Below are 24,181 nucleotides of genomic sequence, written 5' to 3'. Positions count from 1 at the left end.
AGATGTTGAAGACTAAACACAGTAATTTAAAAATTCATTATAAATAATGCATAAATAAGAAAAATTCAGCAATACGTCGCTAAAATTACCAGATTCCATTAGCCAATAGGGAAGTACGTTACAAGTGGGCACATGTATTTACATAGGAGTGTTTTCTTGAGTAAATCATAAACGTGACGCATGCATGTGATTTCCATTTACAAATACCACGTTACCCACACTCACCTCAAGCAAGGGCGCCACCAATTGCCAACATTTTCGAAATTATATATGATACAGACTGCTCGTATCATGTCGAGCTATCGTATTTCGCGGTACAACAATTTATGATTTATGTGTGGTAATCATTTATTGGAAGCATGCTGAGTTGAGATAAAAATTATTATATACACAGCTTTCTTGAATGTACAAGAGCAGAAAAGAGGTGGGGATTAGGGGTGGGTACAGTGTAACAATCACAAACTAAACTGACAGAACCGTTTCAAATTTTGTTTTTCTTTATCACAAATCACAGCCTAAATAGATTTCCAAAAAAGATTCTTTGATTTTTCAAAATTGTTTAAAAGAGACTGGTTTTAAAGTCATCAGATGAAATTGGTGGGGGTGGGTGGGGGGTGGGGGGTGAGGGTCGGCAACAAAGTTCTAGAAAGAAAGGAAAACTCAGTATGAATTTATTTTTTATTAACAAAAATTGCTTATGGTCTATGGTTGAAGTGGCAATATGGATGAGAAATTGATATTAAGTTTGGATTTTTAATTAATAAAGCAAATTTTAATAATGTTTTTTACTTGAAAAAAACAAAACAATGTGAAACAACACAAGACCAAGTCTGTACATCCAGTCTGTCATTATCTCATGTATCTGAAACATAAACCATACATAAATAGTTTAAATTACTCTGCATTCACTTGTGATACAATTGATTACTCATGTTCCCCATGCTCACCCACTTTGTTTACAAATCATAACAAATTATAACTTCACAATAAACAACTTTTTACACATTTTGAAAAAAAAATTTCGCCACCCTTGGTCAATGTTGTTTCACTTTTTTTTTTCAAGTAGAAACACATAGGAAAGTTGTTTTATTATTACATTGTAAAGGCCTCAAAGAAATAAAGATGTTTTCATAAATTTTGGGTTCTGGAGAGTCATTTGATGATTTTACATTACCAGATAATACACAGGAATCGTTCGGGTGATGTTTGCTGTGTGCCACATTGGCTCATGGGAGTCAGCAGAAATGCATATACAATAGATGAGCAAATGAATATGCATGGCATTTTCACTGAAGGTAATAAACACTTAGGAATTCATCCCCAGTATACGTATAGCGGGTCTGTTCATGGCTGCTTTGAATAATTTCATTGTTTTTTTTCCTGTGAGAACTCATGCAATGCAGAGGTGGTAAGAGTGACTTTTCACGACTTACTAGACATCGCGTAAAGCAACTAGGCAATCAGTCTCACCTTTGTTCCCCCTGATAATTGTTCATGCCATTTGTCTACTACATATCACATCATACTCAAATCATTTCAGGTGTTCCACCATGGCCAAACTGTTTGGTTATCAAGACCAAAGTAGCACCAATGGCATTGTAGCACAACACTGCATAACTTGGGCAAGGATTCATGCTGTGTACGTGTAAATTTTTGGACGATTTGATAGGTGGGACCATAGACACTACACACAAGTCTATGGTTTAAAAAAGAAAAATTAAGATAGACAATCATTGTACAATACTAATTTAATGATAAGTAAATCTAAGGTAAATATGTATACACATTATTCTAATAACGCAGATATAGTAAACCTTCATTCCATTTCACTTGGTGAGATAAAACTGAAAATTTTTAAATTCTACATCCTTAATTCTATCAAATGATTGAAAAGTCTCTGATAAATGGGACATACAAGCATAAAGTCCTGCATAATGTTTCAATAAACAAAATATTTTCTTCAAATATTTACAACAAAATGAAACAATACAACCAATAGAGTGTTAACACACATGGAAACAATAAGGGGCTTCAAATTTAGTAAAAACCCACTTTTTTTGCTACAGTTTTTCATAGAATTGCGTTCTAAATGTAATACTAATATATAAAGAAACGCTCACCAAATGTACACTTCAACACATAAAGTGGCACAACTTTTGTCCAAGAAGTTTCAACGTTGACATTTTACCATCATAATGTTACAAACATTCTTCCATAATCTATGGATAGCTAGAATTTCACTAGATCTTTCTTCAAAATATAATTTTGATAATGCACATGACAACAAATCTCTGTTGGAGAACGAACGGTATGGATTGGAAATCAATTTACATACATAAAATATATTTGAAATATCAGTTTTTTCTGAAACTGTCATGCCAGTTTATTTTCTTGTCACTTTGGCGATTTTTCATTTATTTTTAAGTAAGTATTTGCAGTCAGACAGACAGGAAAATTATCTACATTGAGCTCCACTACTTTATTAGTTACTTTAAAATGCACAAATTATTTTGAAAAGGACATACAGATGTATCTCAATATCATCCATGTAATCATTTACAAGTCACTTCTGTCGGACTTTTCAAAAGTGCAGGCTGTAGAGATTGACAACTGTGGTGTCATTTCAGCAGTGGTATATCCAAAACACCAACGCTTTGTGCTAGTACTACTATACAAGAATGCAGAAATCTCGGGCGTAGAAGTATCAATACCACTACCAATTTATGGACAAAAACCACTCTCCGTTAAAGACACTGAAAACCTTGTCATTTGTACTCTTGACATTCTTCATATGTATACAATAGATAAATTGAAGTATGGGCTGATTATCAAAGGCAGTGCAATATACAAAAAACATTCTAATGTACAAAAAGGAGTTGACAAGCAAAAAACAAAAAAACTTCAATTTTAAAAACAAATGTTTCTTGGTCTCTACTGATAGCCATATAAGCTAGTATACAAGCAAAGTTGTCTATTTTTTGTATATTATAGTACTCAAAGACTTACTTTAATTTCAGTGTACATCACATCATAATAGTCTCTCCATGGAAAACGTGAATGCTACAAGTAAAATGCTATGTACATGTTAAGAGCATCCTAAACATATCTTACACTTCATTCTTTGTTTTAATATCTTCATTTTTTTTGCTCATTTTTTTCTTTCTTTTTTTTGTGTTTTTTTTCTTTTCTCTTTTTGATACATTTTCAGTCATATTTATAGGCAGCTTATTTCATAAGTATCTGAAATTGGGCTTAAAGGGGGGTTTGAAATACATAGTAACTTAATTTCATTTCTTAAAATGTACTGTACAGCGATGATAAGCCAATAAGTGGCAAAATATGGAAACCCTCTCATTATTGAATTATTTGTAAGCTGTAAACAGCAATACAATAGTCTTTTCTAGATTTTATGGTACCATCTGTACATTTTCAAGACATTAGTAACACTCCTATTGTAAAATATTATCAGGCATAAGACTACTCATGTCCACTGTCAGCAACTGGTTATCTAAGTCTGGTGTTTCTAATTCAATACTATCACAGAAGGGTAGATGTAACGAATCAGTTGGATTTTCCATCATGACATCTCCATGGGAATCATCAAGAATGCTCAAATCTGAAGCACTAATGTTAGTCAACCCTGTAGTTGTCGGCATGGTGACAGATGCAGCTGTGTTCACTGCTAATCCTGCCGCACTCAAGTCAAAGTTCAAATTGTTGGCGGGGACCATTCCTTGATATTGTTGAGTGTTTGGGATAGATTGTTGGGCAGAAATAGGATGTGAAACTGCAGTGTTTGTAGTTGTGGAACTTGCAGAGGTGACAGTTTGTGGGAACTCTACTATAGTGTTGCCGAAGTTGGTGTTAGAAACGCTACTGAATGACAAGGACGGTGATGATGATGATGATGATGATAATGACTCTCCTGCTAAAAACTGAGTGACCCCAGGGGCTTTGTTTCCTGAACATGGCGGTCTTGAAATTCCTGGCAAAGAAAAACAACAACAAATTATGATAAGTTAAAAGTAGGACAAGCCAAGTTGTAAACCTCTTTACTCAGGTGAAGACTCTAACGCACATAACCTTGATTAAATTATTCTAGCATAATGTCAAATAGATGTCTTTGATGTCACAAAAAATCACCCTCTGGTGTTATTAGCACACTTAACATCTTGACATAGGTTTCGTCAACTTTTTACAACACATAGTAAATTATGTGACAAATCATTTATAAACCATGCAAGAACACCAGTTTTGACTACTGCAATGGCAGTAGGTAGAAAACTACAGATACAACAATTAACATGCAACAAAACAGTCCCATAAAAGATATCAACTGAGCCTACATCTTGCCATGGTCATTGTCTTTTACATGTACTTGACCTAAAGAGGGAGGGTGTGGGTTCTAACCATGACACACCAGAAAGTTCTGAAGCTTTATATTTCCCTGCACTACAGCCAAAGTTCATTACACTTTCAGACATCCTTATAAATGATATACTTACTTTCTTCTTTGACGACAGTAGTGTTCTTTTCAAGTTTCATCCTTAGCAACATTTTTGCGTCTAATTGTTTTACAGTCCCAATGCTATCACTTGGGGCAAAGTTACTAGCTCCATAAAAAGGAATGGGTTCATCTGTACAGCAAAAGAAAACATTTCATAATGACAATGATGTTCCCAACGATATGGACATAACTAATAATGATAAATGTCAAGTTATCAGATACAGCTCCCCATGCTTGGTCTAGCTGTTAAACCCTTGGGCAATGTCCTCACTTTTAAAAACCACCATAGGTCGCATAGCCAAGGGCTGTGCTCTATAGGGACTGTGAACAGAGTAGACTCTCTCACAGTCCTCAAAGCTTCGCATAAATGGCTAAAACTTGGGTTGTTTTGTATATATCTACTGCATAATTGTACTCATATACTAGTATTCCAGTATCCCTAGCCCTGTACTGTGCACCCTCATCGATCACATAGAGCTAACAGCTAACAGCTTGAAGCTTCGCCTAACACATCAACAAAATGTTAGCCCTATGTGATCGACGAGGGCGCACAGTACAGGGCTAGGGATACTGGGATACTACTATATGAGTACAATTATGCAGTAGATATATATACAAAACAACTCAAGTTTTAGCTATTTATGCGAAGCTTCGAGGACTGTGAGAGAGTCTATGAACAGAGGTACTGCCATCGTTTTGTTCAGTAACCTGAGCACAGATTTGAGGTCTTACTCCAAGACTATCTCACACCACCTGTGTTCAAAGCCCATTACAAATGTTACCCTTGGTATGAACCTATAACAGCACAACATACTTCAACTCTCCACTGCAGTCTCTATGAGTACATAGCACTAAATCCTTCATATTGCAACCTCTATCCTACCAGGTCCGCCAATCATACAGCTGGATTACAAGGGGACCCAATCATGATTCATTTCTTGCCCAAGGAATTTAGCCATTCAGAAACAAATGATGGTTGGTGGTGATGCTCTTAACTAGAAACATAAACATTCCAAGCCAGCTACTTTAACTATTTCAACATGATGACTAAAGTTGTACAATGAATATCTCAGGTTGAGTGGTTTAACTTGGATGGATTCTGACAACCTTATTATGTTCTTCAAAAGTCTTATCACTGGTACAGTCATGTTTGGTTCATACTTACTTTTTACAGCTTTCTGTTTTGCTGGTGTGACAAATTTCTCAAATGTTGCCTGTTTCCTTTTCCTCTTTGCTGATATAATTTGCATATCTAAAGCAATATAATCAATCATTAAAAAGTTTATTAGAATTTGAAAAAAATCATCATACCATGCACTATTCATTAGACTATGACAATGACAGTCAAACAAAACAGTAATCGCATAAACCAGAGGATTTGAACGTTTAAAGGTAATCTAGATTGATGTTAGGAATGTTATAAATCCAATTCAGTCAACTTTACTAATGTTAGAGATGAAATGGGTACATCATCTTTCACTGACACTTTTTGACCTAGCTGCACAGAATTATTGAGAAAATACAACAAAATCCACAAAATTCTCCAATTCCTACAGCCACATTATTTCAACTTCAGAAATGATCCTGTCTTTTGAATCTTTTACAAGTCATTGTCACCGCTAAACCTAGTGAACCAGCTTCCCATTTCAACTTACCATTTTATTATTTCCCATTTCAACTTACCATTTCAATATTTGACATTTTAATTTATCACTTTATTTCACATTTCAACTTATCATTTTATTTTACATTTCACCTTACCATTTTTTATTATTTTACATTTCAACTTACCATTTTATTATGTTACATTTGAACTTATCATTTTATTTTACATTTCAACTTACTGTATTATTATGTTACATTTCAACTTACCATTTTCAGCTGGCGTATAAACAAAATCCACATACTCAGACCATTCTTGGTCTGATGGTCTTCTTAGTGCCATCTGTACAGTTACAGGCTCTCTAATATCTTTGGTAAAATACGGCGGAGTTTTAGCAACTATTGCCACCTAAAAGATAATTATAAAACCACATTAGTCTCAATCAGTCAATACTTATTATAATAGTCTTTATTTTTCTATATTTTATATTAATTTGACATCTCAATCTTGTTATATTTTCAAGTAACCTATCACAATTTTCTAGAGTCATGGAAATTATCCATTAACTAATAATCAACTGGGTGGAGAGGAGAGGAGAGGAGGGGGGGGGGGGGATTCAACCAACTTACTGCTAAATAAAATATACATCAGAACTGAATTAAGTTTTAATGAAATTCTGAATCTTGTTTATCTTAGACAAGGTCAAGGTCAACACACAAGAGGAGAGATTTCAGCAATGACTATTTTAGCATACTCTGTTATCAACAGGACTTTTGACGATATTTGACAGATTGGGGAAATCTCAACACAATTAACTTTTTTAAGTACTCTCAAAAACGTTAAGAGTCACTCTATTAATACTGCCACTTTCCAAGAAAAAACTTTTACTTCTTAAAACCCTTTAGATATTTTTCAGAACTTCTGCTTTTTTTCTGTTCTATCATAATTTGTAGTGACAAGGCAAATTAGGCAAATCATATTTTCTTGGCTGAACAAATAATGGGAAATAATATCTAAATATACACATTATGTACAGACTATATAATACATACATACATACATACATACATACATACATACATACATACATACATACATACATACATACATACATACATACATACATACATACATACATACATACATACATACATACAACATACATACATACATACATACATACATACATACATACATACATACATATATGTAAACACAAACGAGAACTGGATAGTCTCAACAAAATTCAACTCAAATATATACAGACAATAACACCTATAAAACTACCGTGATATATTGTTAGTTTCTCTAAAGTACAACAGTATAAAGTAGTAGTAGTAGTAGACACTAACCTGTCTATGTACATCATTCTGTCCAAATTTACCATTCTCTTCCCAACCATTGGTGTCGTCAACAAAGACAACTTCAATATCATCTGTTAACAGATACATTAATGGGAAATTTATCACTACAGAACTGATTCAAATCTTCATGTCAACTATGCATACTTTCACAATGATCTCAACTGTACCATGTTTTATTTCCATGTTTCTCACTGTAGCATGTTAAAAATGATCGGTCAGTTGAAAAAAAAATAAATAAATAAAAATCAAGTGTATGAGCACATGTTGGTGAAGCTATCAATTCATGATAGTACTTTGAGCTGTCTGACTGACTTAGAAGTGACAATTAAAGTGAGAAGGAAACTTTGAACAATTTGTTTTATTCAAGGTCCCAAATTCCAGCAACAAACAATAGTTCTTGCTCAAATACATGCCTGTGGGTCACCATTATAAAAATCAGTGACATTGCAATTTTTTCTAATCCTGTCATAGAGGGTGTCAATTTTTAAAAATAATTTCACTGGATTGAAGAATATAGGGTTAGTCAGTCAGTCATGTGAAACATAGGAAATAACTAGGGTCATCCTAATAGGAAGTAACTGAAAATTTTCAACAACTAAATACTAGCAAAATTCCTCACAACTATCAGTATCTTCAGGTTCTTAATAATATCCGAATGTAAGCTGGACAATAAGAATCCAAAAAAGAAGAAAAAACACACCTAAAGGAGATCATTTATAAATATAAAATTCACAAACAAAAAGGAAAAAGAAGAAAACTTACCCTTTTGTACTTTATCACATAAAATGAATATTTCTTCTTCTCCAAGAACACTTCCCGAATGTCTGTCAACTCTGGATATGTGGAGTGATGCACCCTCTAGAGGCAAGAAAGAGAAATTGTTTACTCCCCATACAGAACCAAGCCTAACAATGTCTCATAGCTGTTATTAACTATTGACTAAGCTTTGGGAAAACAGGCAATTTTGATGACTGAATAAAAAACACCAACCTGATATTTTTTTTTTTTACAAAATAATGAAATGGGACTTCTGTATTATTCGTGTTTCCTTGTTTTCTTTGTATGAAAAAAGACAATTAATGAATAACAACTTCAAACTATAAGGAAACAACACCTCACAACCGTGACTCAAGACTTGATGATTCACTGCACATCCAAACATACCAAAATTATGATTAGAATACAATAATAGAAGCTAAACTGGCTTCTATTTTTTCAATCTGAACCACACTAAAATTTGTAACAATATACGCTATTTTGGAACAGATTTTTTGAAGGATTGTTTTTAACTATGCATTGTAACAAGTCTTTTGTGTTTTGTGCAATTTTGTAGTGTGTGAGCTGGTTCTCAAAATAAATCATTATTATATTATTATCATTATCATTTATTCTTATTATCATTGCCTTTCCCTTTCACACAAAAATGTTTTCCACATATTATTACAACTTTTCACACTACAACAATTTGGATCCAGACATTTTCCTTCCCATTTAATATAGGGTATTGGGGTACTAAAGAGGGACTATGAACTTGAACATTCATTGTCACAAATCACAAAACATTTGCATGTACTTACTTTTATCGTGGATGGGTTGTGATACAACTGGTGACAGAGGAGCTGTGAATTTAACTTGAGTGGGATTCTGTGGATCTCTCGATGGTAGAAATGCTTGGAAACACAACCTGACCACATTCAGTTCAAAATCTTCAATAGAAACTTTGGGTTTTCCTTTCTGAAACGCTGCAAACAAACGTAGAGGTACATTACTCTCATTATCATGTATACTATAACATTCGCAAACCTGACAAATCAGACTGCATGTTTCAATAACACACATTTCTTGCTCCATATCATCCACACAGATGACACTGTCAATCTTGTTTTTATCACATTGCAATTTTAGAAAACCTATGAATATAGTATTTTTGTAGGCACATGTGCCAACTTTGATCTCAAGAATGCTACATACTATACTAATACTATGTTACTACTAACAGCTGCAGTTTCAGCTAAGAATTTACAGTGCATCACAAAACAGTTAATGATGACTGATATGACATAAACTTATGTATACCACAACCTCAACCTTCAATTTCTCACAACTAAGGCCAAAAAAGAGAGAAAATAATTGATTCTGGTTAGGATGGTTTGTCTAAAGTGGTGCGACGACGCAAACTTTTTTTTTTATTCTCAACAAACCTGTCACTCAGTCTACTATTTATGGCAGTTACCATTCTTTTTATTTCGTACTTTAGAGCAAGTGTACGTATGTGGGGAAGATGTCATTTGCTTGTTCATGATTGGCTCTGCAGTTGTCTTCACTGAAGTAGGGAGGGTTATTTTTGTGTTTCTGCCTTGGTTCTGCACACAACAAGGGCTGGACAAACACACACACACCCCAAAAAAAAAAGACCGATGCGAGGTATTTAAAACCCCAATATTTTAATCCCATGGGTTTGGATTAGTATAATCATTCTTATCAGTGGAGTTATATAGGGATTACATAGGATTATCCATTCATTCAGGATCAACTTCTTCATGACTGCCAGACAGCTAATATTTTAATCCTAATCCGACATTTGTAGAATGAATACTTACTTCCAAATGGATCAATACCAAGTTCTTTTCTTTTCTGTAATGCTTCTTGGATGTCTTTTTTCCTAACACACTGTATACCAAGGTTCTGAAAACTGCAATAGGAGAAACTGTGTCACTATAATGCCCGTACAAAGACTATGATAGTATGCAGAAGATATCAGAAAGATTTTGAATATCAAATGTCAGAAGTAAAATTATGCTTCTCCTGTTTATTCAGATGGAAATGTCACAAAACTGACGGAATTTGGCTCATCATAATAAATTCCACTAAGGGACGATGTCGCACAAACTCAATAAACGAGCTTCATATGTTTAGGACAAAAAAAACCCTCCCCTCTTCCCCTAAACATGTGTGACATTGATGCTATTTTCTTGTCTCTTGCCTTGAATTTTTTTTTTATGCTACATTTATTGTATACTTTCCTACCAACTATTTTTACATTTTCTTTCTTGTGGGAAGTAAATCTCAATTTAATTCAATTCAATAATACATAAAACTTATTGCCAATGAACTATAGAAATTGAGTACAACAGAACTCCCTAAAAATGCAATATTAGGATATCATTCCAGACAATAATCATAGTCAATGACTCTTTCATCATGTTCAAATGAGAAGAAACCAGTCACTTGTTGTCATTGAAAATGTTCAAAATGTGTCAATGAGTTTTCAGTAATGTTGTCATTCTCATCACAAATCATAAACAGACAGTAATTTTGTCTTAAATTTCATTTGTCAGTTTTGGGGATCATGGCACCTCTGTATTCTTTCCAAAAATTTCGTTTTTTTATGCCGTTTTTGATGTTTTTCTGATATGAAAAATTTATGGTCTGCATGGACAAAGTCAATATGGTTTGGTAATCTGAACCAGGTAATTTTGTTCAGCTTACAATGTATATTATAAATAACAATATCTACATCTAACAGTTTAACAGCAAAAGTACCTACCAAGCTACCATATTTGTTTCCGGTGACACTTTCATTGTACAGATTCCTTTACTGCATCCTTTACCAACAAGACTATGTGGATGAGGTTTTGGAGGATCATCTCTTGTTATCAAGGAAACCACGATCATCGCCTCTCCATTATAACCGCTCACCTATAATAAAATTAATGGGTTCCTCTTTTTTGTCATTTCTGTTGTACAGTGATCAGTTTTTACAAAGTGGGTGACAGACCTGCACTTGGTATCACCAAGATGTGCTTAGATTGAATGTTTTGTGACTGTCTATCACGTTATGTAAGCTTTTTGTGTATGGTGTGATGATGTCATACCATGATTGGATAGCTGCTTGGGTTCACATTCTTACAATCACAACTTATAAAGTACAAAATCTTAACACACACTCTCACACACACACACACACACACACACACACACACACACACACACACACACACACACACACACATAAAGCAAGGAAAAGTGCTTTTTCATCAGTCTTCACTACAAGTTTCATATCAAATCAATATGCAAATGAGGTACAACATGCACAAGATACATGAGATACGAGTATAAAGTTGGCGTCAGATTCAGATTCAGATTCAGTTAGCATCATATTGAGCGTCAGATAGCGTCAGATCCGAAGACATCCGACGGACTCAATCAAACCTGAAATAATACTGTTGAGTCTACAGGGAAAGATTCCGCTTCACAGCCTTTTGATGGAAGTTGGAATGTCTCTGCTTGCACAATTTTTATTTGGGAAAAATATGTGAAATAGAGTTGAAATACTTGCAACGGAGACATTGATAGCCCCAAGTTCAGCCACTGTATATTCGTTGGTTGATACGTTTTGCCAATAATGTACATGGTGTCAATAAAAGCTAAGTTTACGTATGTAATATGTTGTCATTTTTACAAATTTGAATTTAGAATTTAAAAATTGTGCAAGCAGAGACATTCCATCTTCCATCAAAAGGTTGTGAAGCAGAATCTTTCCCTGTAGTCTCAACGGTATTATTTCAGTTTTGATTGAGTCCGTCAGGTGTCTTCGGATCTGAGGCTATCTGACGCTGAATCTTACTCATAACACACATCTCACCTTAACTGCTGGGTAAGACTTCTTGTCCTGTGTTGATTTCTCTCCTGGTAAACTGCCAGCTGATCTGCCTTCACACAGGTATCTAAACCTTTGTCCTCTCTGTTTTGGTTGTTCAGTGATCTCAAGGTATGGCTTACTTGCATTGGATTGATAAGCAGCTTGTTGCTGCTGCTGCTGCTGCTGCTGTTGTTGTTGTTGTTGCTGCTGCTGCTGTTGTTGTTGTTGTTGTAATAATTGTTGTTGATGTTGCATTTGCATTTGCTGTAGAATCAACTGTTCCTGTGGTGTTTGTTGTGGTTGTTGTTCAGTGAGAGTCTGTTTTTCTGGTTGGCCTGGCTTTGAATTTAGCGGTGGTTGAATTATGTCAGCTGTATTCAAGAAAGAATAAAATGAATTATTAAATAATACTGAGATCAAGATTTATCACAACTCTAAGACTTCATCAGATCCTGCACGTCACTCCAAGGTCCACTGAGAAACCTAGTCTGGCTATATATCTAATTTAAAACACCTGTGCTGATAAACATGTTATCAAATATTTTGTGTTCAACTGTAATATTACAGATCATTGCGTTTTGCAATAAATACATCTCACACCACTAGAAATATTATGTAATGCTTACAAAGCCCCAAAGAAACTTGAATCCTTAACTACTGAATACTTCTGATCAATATCTGTCACACAGGAAGTGTGAATACCTCATCCCTGAAATATGTGAGTATAAATTAAATATATCTATTGACAAACCAACTTATGGGTTTTACAAGTCAGAGATTCAACAGGATATGAGGGCATGCACCTGCCAGACATATCTTGAAAAGTGCCAGAGCAAAACAAACATACATATGCACACACACACACACACACACACACACACACACACACACACACACATACACAGACAGACAGAGAGACAGACAGACAGACAGACAGACAGACAGACACACACACACATGCACACACACACACACACACACACACATACACACACACACACACACACACACACACACACACACACACACACACACACACACACACACACACACACACACACGCATATTGTAACTTCTTACTGAGTTCCTGCAAGTCTTCAGGTAATAGGCCATTACTAAATATATACTCCATTTGGTTTGCTTCCATACTCTCCAGAATTCTGTCAATACTGTTAATCCTTGGCCCAACGTCTGCTTCTGAAAGGGGATTTTTAATTACATTTAAATTTACAATAAATCAATATAATACTCTTAGTGAGAAAACAAATTAACACTAGTTAGTATCACTACAACAGAGTACTGCATCATGTACTTTGACCAAGTAACATTGAAATCGAACAACTGCCATCAAATGTGTCATGTGTTTTTACCAGTTCTCCATACACATACAGTGTGTGCAAAGGATTGCTTGAAACTATAAAATAGGAAACCATTGTCCCTAATAATACTTTATATCAATGATATGTATTCGTCTAACTTGAGGATTTCGCATCATAATTTGATTCTGTACTTAGGGGGGTTCCAATGACTTGGTATGATTGCATTCACCACAACAGCTGGTTTTGTTTTCGTGCGTTATGGGAAATCCGTCGACCCCAAAATCTTAATTACTTCCGGCCAGCAGAGGACAAGGATGCGAAAATTCTTCTAAGCCGTGTGTGTTGGTCCGAGCGTTTGTCTAGTCTCCGCTCCAACTCGCTAGTCTAAAAGGTACATAACTTCACACAATTTACAATGTAAATATATTTATACAGTGCTGTTTGAGGAGATGGATGCCTTCGCGTAGAATAAGAAGTGGAAATTCGTTTGGGTAGGAGTCCGTAAACCTCAAAAATATTATATATGATGGCTAAAATATTGCGTAAAGTGCATGTAATGGACCTACCTGCCCCTTCTGTCATGATTGGGTCGGAAAAACAAGGTTAAATTGGACGCCAAAATATGACAAATATAGATTCTGGAAAATCCAGTTGTGACGAATTGAGCAACACACCTCACAGTTCCGGGAATTCCCCTTTTGGCTGAGCAATCTGATTGGTCAGAAGTAGCACGTGGTCTCTTTGATGTCGCGTCACAAGAGGGCGACTACGGGGTACGGGACAATAATACGAACGGCCCTTCCCCCTCACTGACTATATGCGGCTCGGTGAATCATGGAATACCTCACCTGTACGTGTTGAATACAATGTATGACAGTAACCAGTAGTAACTTAACTAAATCCCCGATCAACAGGCACTTATTCACAAGGTATGCAGTTAGTCCAATGTTTTGAAGTAAACAAAATAATAATTAATATTGCGACAATTTGTTTTCACTTTCATTTTGCTTTACATCACAGTCGCTTGTAAACTGTTATTCCTTTCCTAAATGGTTTTATTCTTGTCTATGACGGTCCTAATACAGAACAATGGCGTTAATATAGGGATTGGCGATATTCTTATAAAATCGGTAGCGATGTCCCTGCTACGGAGCGTCACACAGTACAGATGTGTTCGAACAAATCTCGCGTGAACTCGCAATATTATTCTACAAGACTGTCAAAAAGTTCGATCATAGTTACCACGCACACAAGCGAAAGCTGTCAATGTAAATAGAACGTGCAAATGCTGACTGTTTATGCAATGATAGAAAACTTATATGCCGTGTAATATTACCTTCAAAATGATTTTCTCAAGACGAGCTTCTTTGTCAATATATGTTAACTACATGTATTCAATTAAGGTAAAACAGAAAACTATTTTCTTGTCAAATGTGATATTTATTCAATACTGAATTCATCTATTCTGTTCTCCTAAGTTGAGATATGCGCTGTTCATCACTTCATTTGTTTGATAATGATAAGTTGCATTACCTTTTGAAACAAAAGTTTAGTTGTTCTTCCTGTTGTTGTTGTTGTTGTTGTTGTTGTTGTTGTTGTTGTTGTTGTTGTTAAATATTGATATCATCAATGTTTCATATACTTGTCAACCTCAATATTTTGTGGAAATGAAACAAGACAATGTTGGTCGTATTTATGTAAAATACTGTACAATCTCTCATCACATATATTTACATTTATAAAAGTAATGACTATAAATTTATGTTTCATATAGATTTGTACATCGATTTCTTTCTTGTAGCTATAAATTGTTGTCAAAGATCTGCGAAAACGAATAAAGTAGACTTGAGAGGCGAAAATCGACATTAAACTATGCGCGCTCTCTCTCTCTCTCTCTCTCTCTCTCTCTCTCTCTCTCTCTCTCTCTCTCTCTCTCTCTCTCTCTCTCTCTCTCTCTCTCTCTCTCTCTCTCTCTCTCTCTCTCTCTCTCTCTCTCTCTCTCTACCAGTAACATGTACAGTAACATACGTTACTGCTACCGACAGCAGTATTTAATCGTGTTACAATACGGTATGTATGGCAACTGGTGTGTTGACGTTATGCCATACCCTAGCGTAATTTACCCATATCATAAAAATAGGACTGCCTCAAAGTGCAATCAAGTAATGGATGAGCAATTCTGATAGTTCTTAAAACATCTAAGTTCACACAACATGTGATGTAGCTGTAAGCCATCTATAGAGTAATGTATTAATTCAAGTATAATTAATTTCTTTTCGTCATTTCAATAGAGACTCATAAAAAAAATAGTTCAAATTAATAATGACCTAAACAAACGGAAGACAGAACTTTAACCAGGGAGAAGTTTCTGATAAAAAAAACAAGACGAAATAGAAGAGAAACTCAAAGATCTTAAGAACAGGGAGTAAATAAGTGAAACATCCAACAACAGCTAGAAACAACAAAAATGAACTTTGGTCAGAGAGAAAGATATTAGATGAGAGAGACAACAATCTTCGTGAAATTGATGATAAAATGGGGAAAAAGAGAAGTACGTCTCGAAGACAAAATGAGAAATATAACAAACAAGGGCAGTAGACTAAATGACAGACAACAACAAATTTAAAGGAAAGAGGAGGGGAATAGAAGAATTGAGCGATGACAGCCGTTGCTAGGAGACAGGAAAAAGGCAGTGGTAAATGATGAAGGATAGTGATTCAGATGACAGAGTTAATACTACATGAGAGTGATTCTAGTATAGATACACGATCTGTCAGCTAGGGTTGTAGGTGCGAAGATCAAAAAGTAGCACGTGCAAGAGAAGGTAAACTTGCTGGAAAAATTATTTAAATATAGACACCCTCATCGAGACTGTGTAGACAAAAATAAGAGAATTTAAACAGGAGGAGAGGGAGGTAAAAGAAACCAAGAGTGAGAAAGTTTGATTTATTTGAGGGAAGAAGAACACTGAGAACAAAAGACAAGTTGACCTAGCCCAGGAAGAGATTAATTGTCCCTCCTCGGTGTTTAGAGTCAAGTCAGTATTACAGACTCGACTCTAAACACCGAGGAGGGACAATTGTCAGAATCGAGTCCCTTCACGGCTTTCGTACTAAGCGAGTCTCGGATTACTCCGCATGCAAGCAGGACTAGTCTCAGGGGCGGTAGCCATCAAGCGAGAGCCCTCAACGACGAGAGCATGGATATATGCAGTGCAGTGCCAGGCTGGGTGTCGTGATCTGTTTCTGCTCCAGCTCGGGCTAATAAACATGAATTTTGGGCAGAGATTTACTCCCGCGTCATATCCATGACACATGGGATGATTTATGACGTAGCTGTCATGTTCTTGTTCACATTTACTTGCATCCTGACATCTACCTAAATGACAACAACTTGAAGCAACACGTTACAACAAGTCCTGGCGCGGCGCGTTGCTGTGAACGGACATCGAATGCAGCTGTAGCTGTCAGATTGAACAAGACTTGGAATATATGTTTATTTGGATGTGTTCACCTGCCTACTTAACACCACAATCATGGCATTGATCCGCGAGAACATTGAACTATTAAGTCGTGCGCTAACAGTGAGCGGAGCCACTAAAATTAGTGCGGAACGTTTTCGGCAGGCAAAATTCGACAAACCGGAAGCGGTGAGTTGAACTTGAAGACTTAGATACCTGTTTACGATCTATGTTTCTGCATGGATGTATTAGTCCCACTAATACATCCATGGTTTCTGCTTCACGTTTACTGTCTCACGAGTTGTGAGAAACACATATCGTTATATACTGTTAAATGATACCCATATTACACTGTGAAGAATTTGTTTAAGTCGATTTTGTTATAAAATCTCTCAAGTGAATTAACTTTCATGATTATCACATATCAGAATATTAATATAAGAATTATCATTACCCATCCTCATCTTCATTTGATACTGTTAATTGAGGTCAAAGACCAGCTTACAATGATCCATTACTTTGAATAATAATATGTCAGTCCGGTGTATTTACTTCCGTTTCAGATTGAAATAATTTCACCTGCAATATACTAAGTTATTGATTCATATTGTTTAGCAACTATATTGATTTCTAATCATGTATTTCGATAATTTGGATATTTATAAATGATTACATTTTTAACAGTCAATCACATTATGATATAAATTAGGGTTACCAAAAGAATTGAAAAATGCCAGACCATCACTATCATGTCTTATTTATTTATTTGTTTGTTTGTTTGTTAGTTTATTTAGTTATTGCATCCATTTTATATCAGGGGCTCACTAAGTTATGTTTGGAACAGTAGTAAAGTAAAACACAAAATATGACTAATAGGGAACTTGCAAACCCGCCATGTTGAATGTTGCATCAAGGGAATGTGATAATAAATACTAATCAATTAGCATTGTAAACAATAATGTTACATTGTTTGTAACCTCAAATAATCAATACATTGTCACCCTGACTATTGTGGGAGGTTTATTTTTATTGGTACCTCCAGATTAGGTATTACGATAGCCACAGATAATCCCATAGTCCTTTGCATCTGAGCATGCTCAGTTTGGATCGCAAGTGCCCTATTACAAATAAATTATGCACTTGTAGTATTCTGCTTACTGAAACATGTTTTTTCACTTGGAACTGATCTCAAATCAGGTATCAAGACATAACAGTAATTTGATGATGTACGTAATCGTATGATAACATGTTGAGAAACCCATTACGTACAATGCAGTCAACTGTGCTAACAATACAACCTCCCAAGAACAAAATTGTAACTTCATAAAAGGTATTCATCGTCAATATAACATTAATACTGTTGCAGTTTAATCAAGGTTTGTAGTATTTTCACCCTCAGTAAAAGGCTTATTATTCTAAACTCAGCTTGTCCGTGTGCCAAGATGAACTAGTATTATGTTTTTGAACAGGCATGTACATTTCAGCCCAACGAGGTAAGGCATAAATTACAGTCTCAGTCCCTTAAACAAAAACGCAATGTACATCATAGAAAATTCTTGGTAGAAATGAATGTCATTGCTTGGCAGTCATCAGTTTTATTTTTTTTTTTTGGAACAGTAAATCATATGTAGCTATATAGTTTAATACTGTGATACAGCCATCCTGTTCTGATAAACAGTCTTATAATTTATCCCACACACAGGTCACAGCATTTTGGTTACTATTGTACGAACTGCTTCATTTCAACAAGTATGGTGAATTTCCTAGACGAGAGGAATCCTCGGACACGCCTACATCAGACATTATTATTATGGTTGTCAAACATGAGCTTTACCTCGCTGGCTATCGATCACCTGCCTTCTTTACAACATCATCAGATACTAACATCAGCAGTCGACAGTTACTACTAGCAGTTGGATGGATAATTGCCAAGTATGAGATTATTGATAAGATGATGACAAATACTCAATCTCCCATAGATGTTTTCCACAGTGATGAAACTCATAAAAAAACAAAAGAATATCTCAAATGTGACCTTAATCACACCACTTCAAGAGACAAAGAAGATTTAACACATAATGCAAAGTATTTATTATGGGTCAATGGGAGACTACTGTTAACATTGAGAGGACTCTTTGCTGTGAATGTTGAAAGGCAGGCTTTGAGCCACCAAGTGCAAGAAGCAACTCAGGGGGTGTCTCTCCTAAGCTACATTCCACATTTGACTGTACAGGAGGCATACTTACTTCGACACCCCAAATTGCAGTCCAAGGTTTGTAGTCATTTACAGTTTACAGTTCAGCTCAGCTGCTGTTCAAATGCAGTTGTCGTGATTTCTGTATCACCCAGTGTGCATCAAAGACGACAAACACTCGTCCAGTAAGTTTGGATGGGGTTTGAACTATACCTTGCCCCCGATTTTGTAGGGTTAATTAATGCTGGACCAGTGCCCACTAAATAAAGTAATTAATAAACACTATCAGATGTATACAATACAATTTGGTATTGCCTATGCTTTATATTTGATTCTGTAACTTTAAGGGGTAAATGGAGAAAAAAGTCTAATAATTTATAGCTTACTACCATTATCATCATTATTTAGAAGTGCCTATGATCAGAATGTCTTTTTTTATCAGTAATGGAAAATTAAAAGTGGCTTTGAAGGTGTCTGAGAAGTCTTATCCTTATCACACCATCACATTAACATAAATTCACTTCCACCTACACATGGCCACATCACACTAGTACACAAATACACACACACTGAACTCATGATACTCAAGTCTGGCTTGAAGTAGTTTATACTTTCTTAAGGACTGCCATCCTAGCTGTATGCTGTGTTTACATGTATATGTAATAGAATAAATTGACAAAATGTATGTGATATCAATAAGGAGGTGATTTCCGGCACCGTCAAAGCTAGTTTCCAAGTAATTGTCCACAATTGATACACGAAGTTCTGATCACAGGCAATTCTTAATGATATTGATAATGGTTGTATATTAAGAGGATGGTCTTTTCAATCATAATGGCTGCTTTCCCAAGAAGCCTTCTACATGTACAATTTTTAAAATGTAATAAAAGAGACAACAAAATCATCAAAACATTGTACACAGGTAAAATGTAAAAGATCAAAATTAGTAATTAAAAAAAATGACAAAAAACAAATTGTACATGAGATATTCAGGTACTAAGCCATTCAAACAGTTACAGATGTACATATTTGTAAGGTTGGTTCAAGTTTAGTGTAGGTATATGATAAAAAGTCGGGACGTTCTGGGTTGTGTCTGTAGAATTAATCTACCAAATCTATTGCATTACTTGTAATCTACTCATCTATGTTTGTTTGCAGTGCTTGGAATTTATTGAAGCAGAGAACAGCAGACTTCAAGTATTGTTGAAATGGAAGGAAAATGAGGATATATTCTGGAAGTGGATGGTAGGTATTATATTTGAGAGCCTATTTCTCCTGACATTGATGAAATAGTGTGTTGTGTATGTGTTTTTTAGCTCTCAGCAGCCACACCTGTAATGATTCAGCTTGTCTGTCTTGTAACTTGTTCTGTATTGTACATGTTGTGACTTTGGGTGTATGTGTGTAAAGCCCATAGAATTAATGTTCGCTAGAAGTGAGGTACTTCACTTTAAGCTCATGTTTCCTCCACACACACACACACACACACACACACACACACACACACACACACACACACACACACACACACACACACACACACACACGTGCACGCACACACACATGCACACACATGCACACACATGCACATGCACACACACACACACACACACACACAGCCAGATTTGCAACAGGTATTTTACAGTATGGGTATATCAGGACAACACAGACAAGCTAACTCTTTTTAACAGTTAGTTGATCAAAACAAATGACGTATTTATATCAGTGTCTTGTGAAAATTTTGGTTGTGCATATATAACACTGAAGAATATATTATGCTAGAAGTGTGGTACTGCACTTGACTGCACTTTTGGCTAATGTTTTGACTATGTACGGGTGTCAAGCACATACATGCAGCCTGGCCAGATTCACAGCAGGCATTTTCACAGTATTGGTAAATAAGAACAACACAGATATGTTTCTAGCAGTGGATATTAACTATTTTGGTTGTGCAGTTATAACACCGAAGAATATACTATGATGCATCAGAATTTTGTAATACACCATATACATGTATGTTGACAGGAAAGTGTTGTAGATGCTCAGCTCAAAGAAGATTCTAGCAAGCATGGACCTGCCCATCATTTGGAACTTGAAGACTTTGGCTTGACAACCAACATTGACTCCTATCAACTTGTGGACTTGCATTCTGATTTGGGGGCAATTTTGAATGATTGCCATGGAAATGTAGATGAAATCGACAAAGTATCAAGGAAAAAGGTATCAAAGATTTTATCCCTCTATGATATATCAAATTGCGCTTTGAGAGACAAATATTCCTGAAAATTAAAGTTCTTTATTTCACCCAAACTTTGCCATATGAAAGCTTGGTCCTGCTCCTTTTGAAACAATAAAACAAATTTGAGGGTTCACCATCTTGTTTTCAAGGTAATCGTCAGTCTTTTATTTTGCCATATAGAGATAACACAGTATTTGGTGGCCATATTGGATTCTAAACTGACTAAATTTTGATATCATTTTGATTGTTCTTTAAAAAATTTCTAAGATGATCCTAGATTATTTTCATTGATTTTCACTGAAAGTAGGTTGAAGATTTCTTGAACTAATGTAACAGCAATAGTGTAAAGAGTCTATATATGAGGTGCATTCTACGTTAATTCAAACATGGATGAAGTGCAGGCAATGTGTAGGTACATATGATACACATAGATTTGGCCATACCAATCACAACATTGCCAAGATAGTGTCAAATTCAAGTAACAGATTATTATTGGAACATAAAATACTGCCACGTGATATGCAGTACCACTCACAACGTAACTGTTGTATACCACTACCATCCACTTAAGGCTGTGGGGTTTTGTTATTTTACTTAATATGTCTATTATTGTACTATGCTGATAGAGTAGTTGAAAATTGTTTTCAAGTCTTACATGTACATTCAGGAAGAGATAAATTGGTGATAAGGAGAGGGAACGTGTCTCTCTGATGTCAAAATACTCTCCGAAGGAATGCAATATTTTTGAATATTATGACAGAATTCAATGACTTCTGAGTGCAAGTCAGGGGTGGGGGGTATTTGCACTCATGATTGCTGTGTTCCCTGCAGTGAGTGAAAGTGTAGCAAGCACAATTGCTAATACCCCTGAGTACCCACACTTGCACTCACAAGATATGGGCTTCTGTTTCTATTATATATGTTTATTCAAAACAAGAAACTTCCATAAAAATCAAACTCTGCAATGATGTGATTTTGTCACACAAGTAATGAGTGTGTCCTATTTGCATTTCATCTGCATATGGGTATGCAGTAATGTTTTGGTATTGTTATGCAGTGTATATACCACTATCATGCATGTACACTGCACTGGTACAAGTAATCACCAGTACATATGTGATAACACTAGAGTATTGCCATTCTTTACTTGAACAGATTTCCAATGTTGCCAAGAAACAAGTGGTAGAGTATCTATTGAAAGGGATTGACCAGCAGATTGCTGAAACTCTGAATGCCTATCCAAGACTCGCCGGTATAGAGAATAAAAAAAGTCAGAAATGTCCTCAGTTTGTACTGAAGAAGAAAACAACTCAACCCACATCAATGATGAAAATACCAAAAGATGTTAAAGAAGATAGCTTAATGAAAGATGTTGATGAAGAAATTAAAACATTGATGCAAATCAGGGATGAATACCAAACTGACTTGGATATATTGAGACATAAACATAGAGACAGTGTATCACTATTAGCACAACATTTAGACGATGTCGTTTGTATTCCACCGATGGCTAGGAAATGATGACTAAATAGAGACAGTGTCTCACTATTAGCACATTATTTAGACAATGTCGTTTGTATTCCACCGATGGCTAGGAAATGATGACTAGATAGAGACAGTATGTCGCTATTAGCGCAACATTTGGACATTTGTATTCCACCAGTTGCTAGAAATTGATGGCTAGATAGAGGCAGTGTATCACTATTAGCACAACATTTAGACGATGTCGTTTGTATTCCACCAATGGCTAGGAAATGATGACGAGAAGGAAAATCCATGCTAGAAATACTCAGCTATCAAGCAGCTGAAGCGTCTGTCAAATGAATGACCCACATATCAACTTATGTTGACCCTCAGGGTTGAAATTTTAAATAATCCATTTCATCCATTAGACACACAGAAATAAAATAATTAAGGAACCATGAAGTGTGTCTTTATTGAACAAAAACTTATTCCAAATTTTTGCATGTATATTTTAATATATGTTTTTTTATAACTTAGCTTTAACAATTTGGCCGGATGCCTCACATTGCAATAAAGGTTCATTATGTAGTACTTACATAACCATTATTTTCTTGGTCTTTTTTTCAATTCATACTTGTATATCTTTATTCAGTGCATTGAAAGTTTACAAATTTTCCCTTATGTTATCATGTATTTGTTGCTATAATTGTCTCAAAAAAGTTTACAAGTATGCTAACTTGCATATATGGTTAGGAGTCAGTCAACCAACATAGTGTGGAGTTGTGATGGTTAAATGGTAGTCCACATGAAATATTGCTGTCATTTGTTGGTGAATGACTAAAGTCCTTGATATGAGCAAGATTTGAACTTCTATATTAAAAAAATTGATAGATAACTGGTTGACTTTTTCTTATCTTTAAGGACCACAAGCTGAGTTTATAAGTTTTTTGGATGTAATATTTTCTGCATATTAAAAGGTACTCGCAGTATTCTACTTACTTACAGATATATACTTAACCATCACTTACAATTGACTGAACTCAAACCTAGTACTAGGATATAACCTATAAATGATCCAATGACAATTTATTATATGTATCCAAAAATGTTGCCGAAATCCATACTATGGAATCAACAGTTCTAACAATGCCAGAATATTATAATATCATAGAAGACATGCATCGACATTCACATTATACTAGAATAGTTTAATTGAAGTTTCTTTGTAAGTATTTTCACTCGCGTCTAGAGCTTATAAACTGATATTGTAACATTATTGGATAAATATTTTGTTTGGTTAGAGGTAGGTAGTCTTGTCGGTTGTAACAGGCTTTGTGTGAGAAGAACCATTGATGATACAAAATTAAATATCATTTAGATAATTGCTTT

At 35.3% G+C, this 24,181-nt stretch overlaps 2 protein-coding genes across 3 annotated transcripts; one reads left to right on the top strand and one right to left on the bottom strand.

The window, feature by feature from the left end:
* Positions 1 to 840: 840 nt before the first annotated feature.
* On the bottom strand, positions 841 to 14,128 carry LOC144447338 (uncharacterized). The gene is made up of 12 exons (XM_078137309.1): positions 14,002 to 14,128; positions 13,197 to 13,313; positions 12,120 to 12,487; positions 11,022 to 11,173; positions 10,075 to 10,166; positions 9,052 to 9,216; positions 8,237 to 8,332; positions 7,463 to 7,545; positions 6,380 to 6,518; positions 5,673 to 5,759; positions 4,506 to 4,637; positions 841 to 3,985 (listed from the first exon to the last, which is right to left on the bottom strand). The coding sequence occupies exons 1-12, from the start codon at positions 14,015 to 14,017 to the stop codon at positions 3,450 to 3,452; spliced, it is 1,983 nt and encodes a 660-aa protein (XP_077993435.1). The 5' UTR covers positions 14,018 to 14,128; the 3' UTR covers positions 841 to 3,449.
* Positions 14,076 to 23,901, top strand: LOC144447347 (tubulin epsilon and delta complex protein 1-like). 2 transcript variants are annotated; one of them, XM_078137320.1, is made up of 6 exons: positions 14,320 to 14,390; positions 16,580 to 17,084; positions 18,598 to 19,167; positions 20,248 to 20,334; positions 21,115 to 21,309; positions 22,484 to 23,901. In XM_078137320.1, the coding sequence occupies exons 2-6, from the start codon at positions 16,971 to 16,973 to the stop codon at positions 22,847 to 22,849; spliced, it is 1,332 nt and encodes a 443-aa protein (XP_077993446.1). In that variant the 5' UTR covers positions 14,320 to 14,390; positions 16,580 to 16,970; the 3' UTR covers positions 22,850 to 23,901. The 2 variants fall into 2 exon arrangements, with proteins under 2 accessions (XP_077993456.1, XP_077993446.1); XM_078137330.1 differs by lacking the exon at positions 16,580 to 17,084 and having other exon boundaries at positions 14,076 to 14,364.
* Positions 23,902 to 24,181: the final 280 nt, after the last annotated feature.

This window comes from Glandiceps talaboti, chromosome 2 (assembly GCF_964340395.1).
Source record: "Glandiceps talaboti chromosome 2, keGlaTala1.1, whole genome shotgun sequence".
NCBI classification, from domain to species: Eukaryota; Metazoa; Hemichordata; class Enteropneusta; family Spengelidae; genus Glandiceps; species Glandiceps talaboti.
The sequence above is the reverse complement of the archived record's forward strand: the minus strand, read 5'-3'. Positions and strand labels throughout refer to the sequence as shown.

Bases quoted from the DNA above. Each gene is read 5' to 3' on its own strand.
- LOC144447338 (XM_078137309.1), bottom strand. The intron at 5,760-6,379 runs GTAAGTTGAAAT...ATATTGCTTTAG, and splicing joins TTATACGCCAGCTGAAAATG to ATATGCAAATTATATCAGCA. The intron at 3,986-4,505 runs GTAAGTATATCA...TTTCTTTGCCAG, and splicing joins TACTGTCGTCAAAGAAGAAA to GAATTTCAAGACCGCCATGT.
- LOC144447347 (XM_078137320.1), top strand. From the start codon at position 16,971: ATGGCATTGATCCGCGAGAACATTGAACTATTAAGTCGTGCGCTAACA. The intron at 17,085-18,597 runs GTGAGTTGAACT...TCCCACACACAG, and splicing joins AATTCGACAAACCGGAAGCG to GTCACAGCATTTTGGTTACT. The intron at 20,335-21,114 runs GTAGGTATTATA...GTATGTTGACAG, and splicing joins ATATATTCTGGAAGTGGATG to GAAAGTGTTGTAGATGCTCA.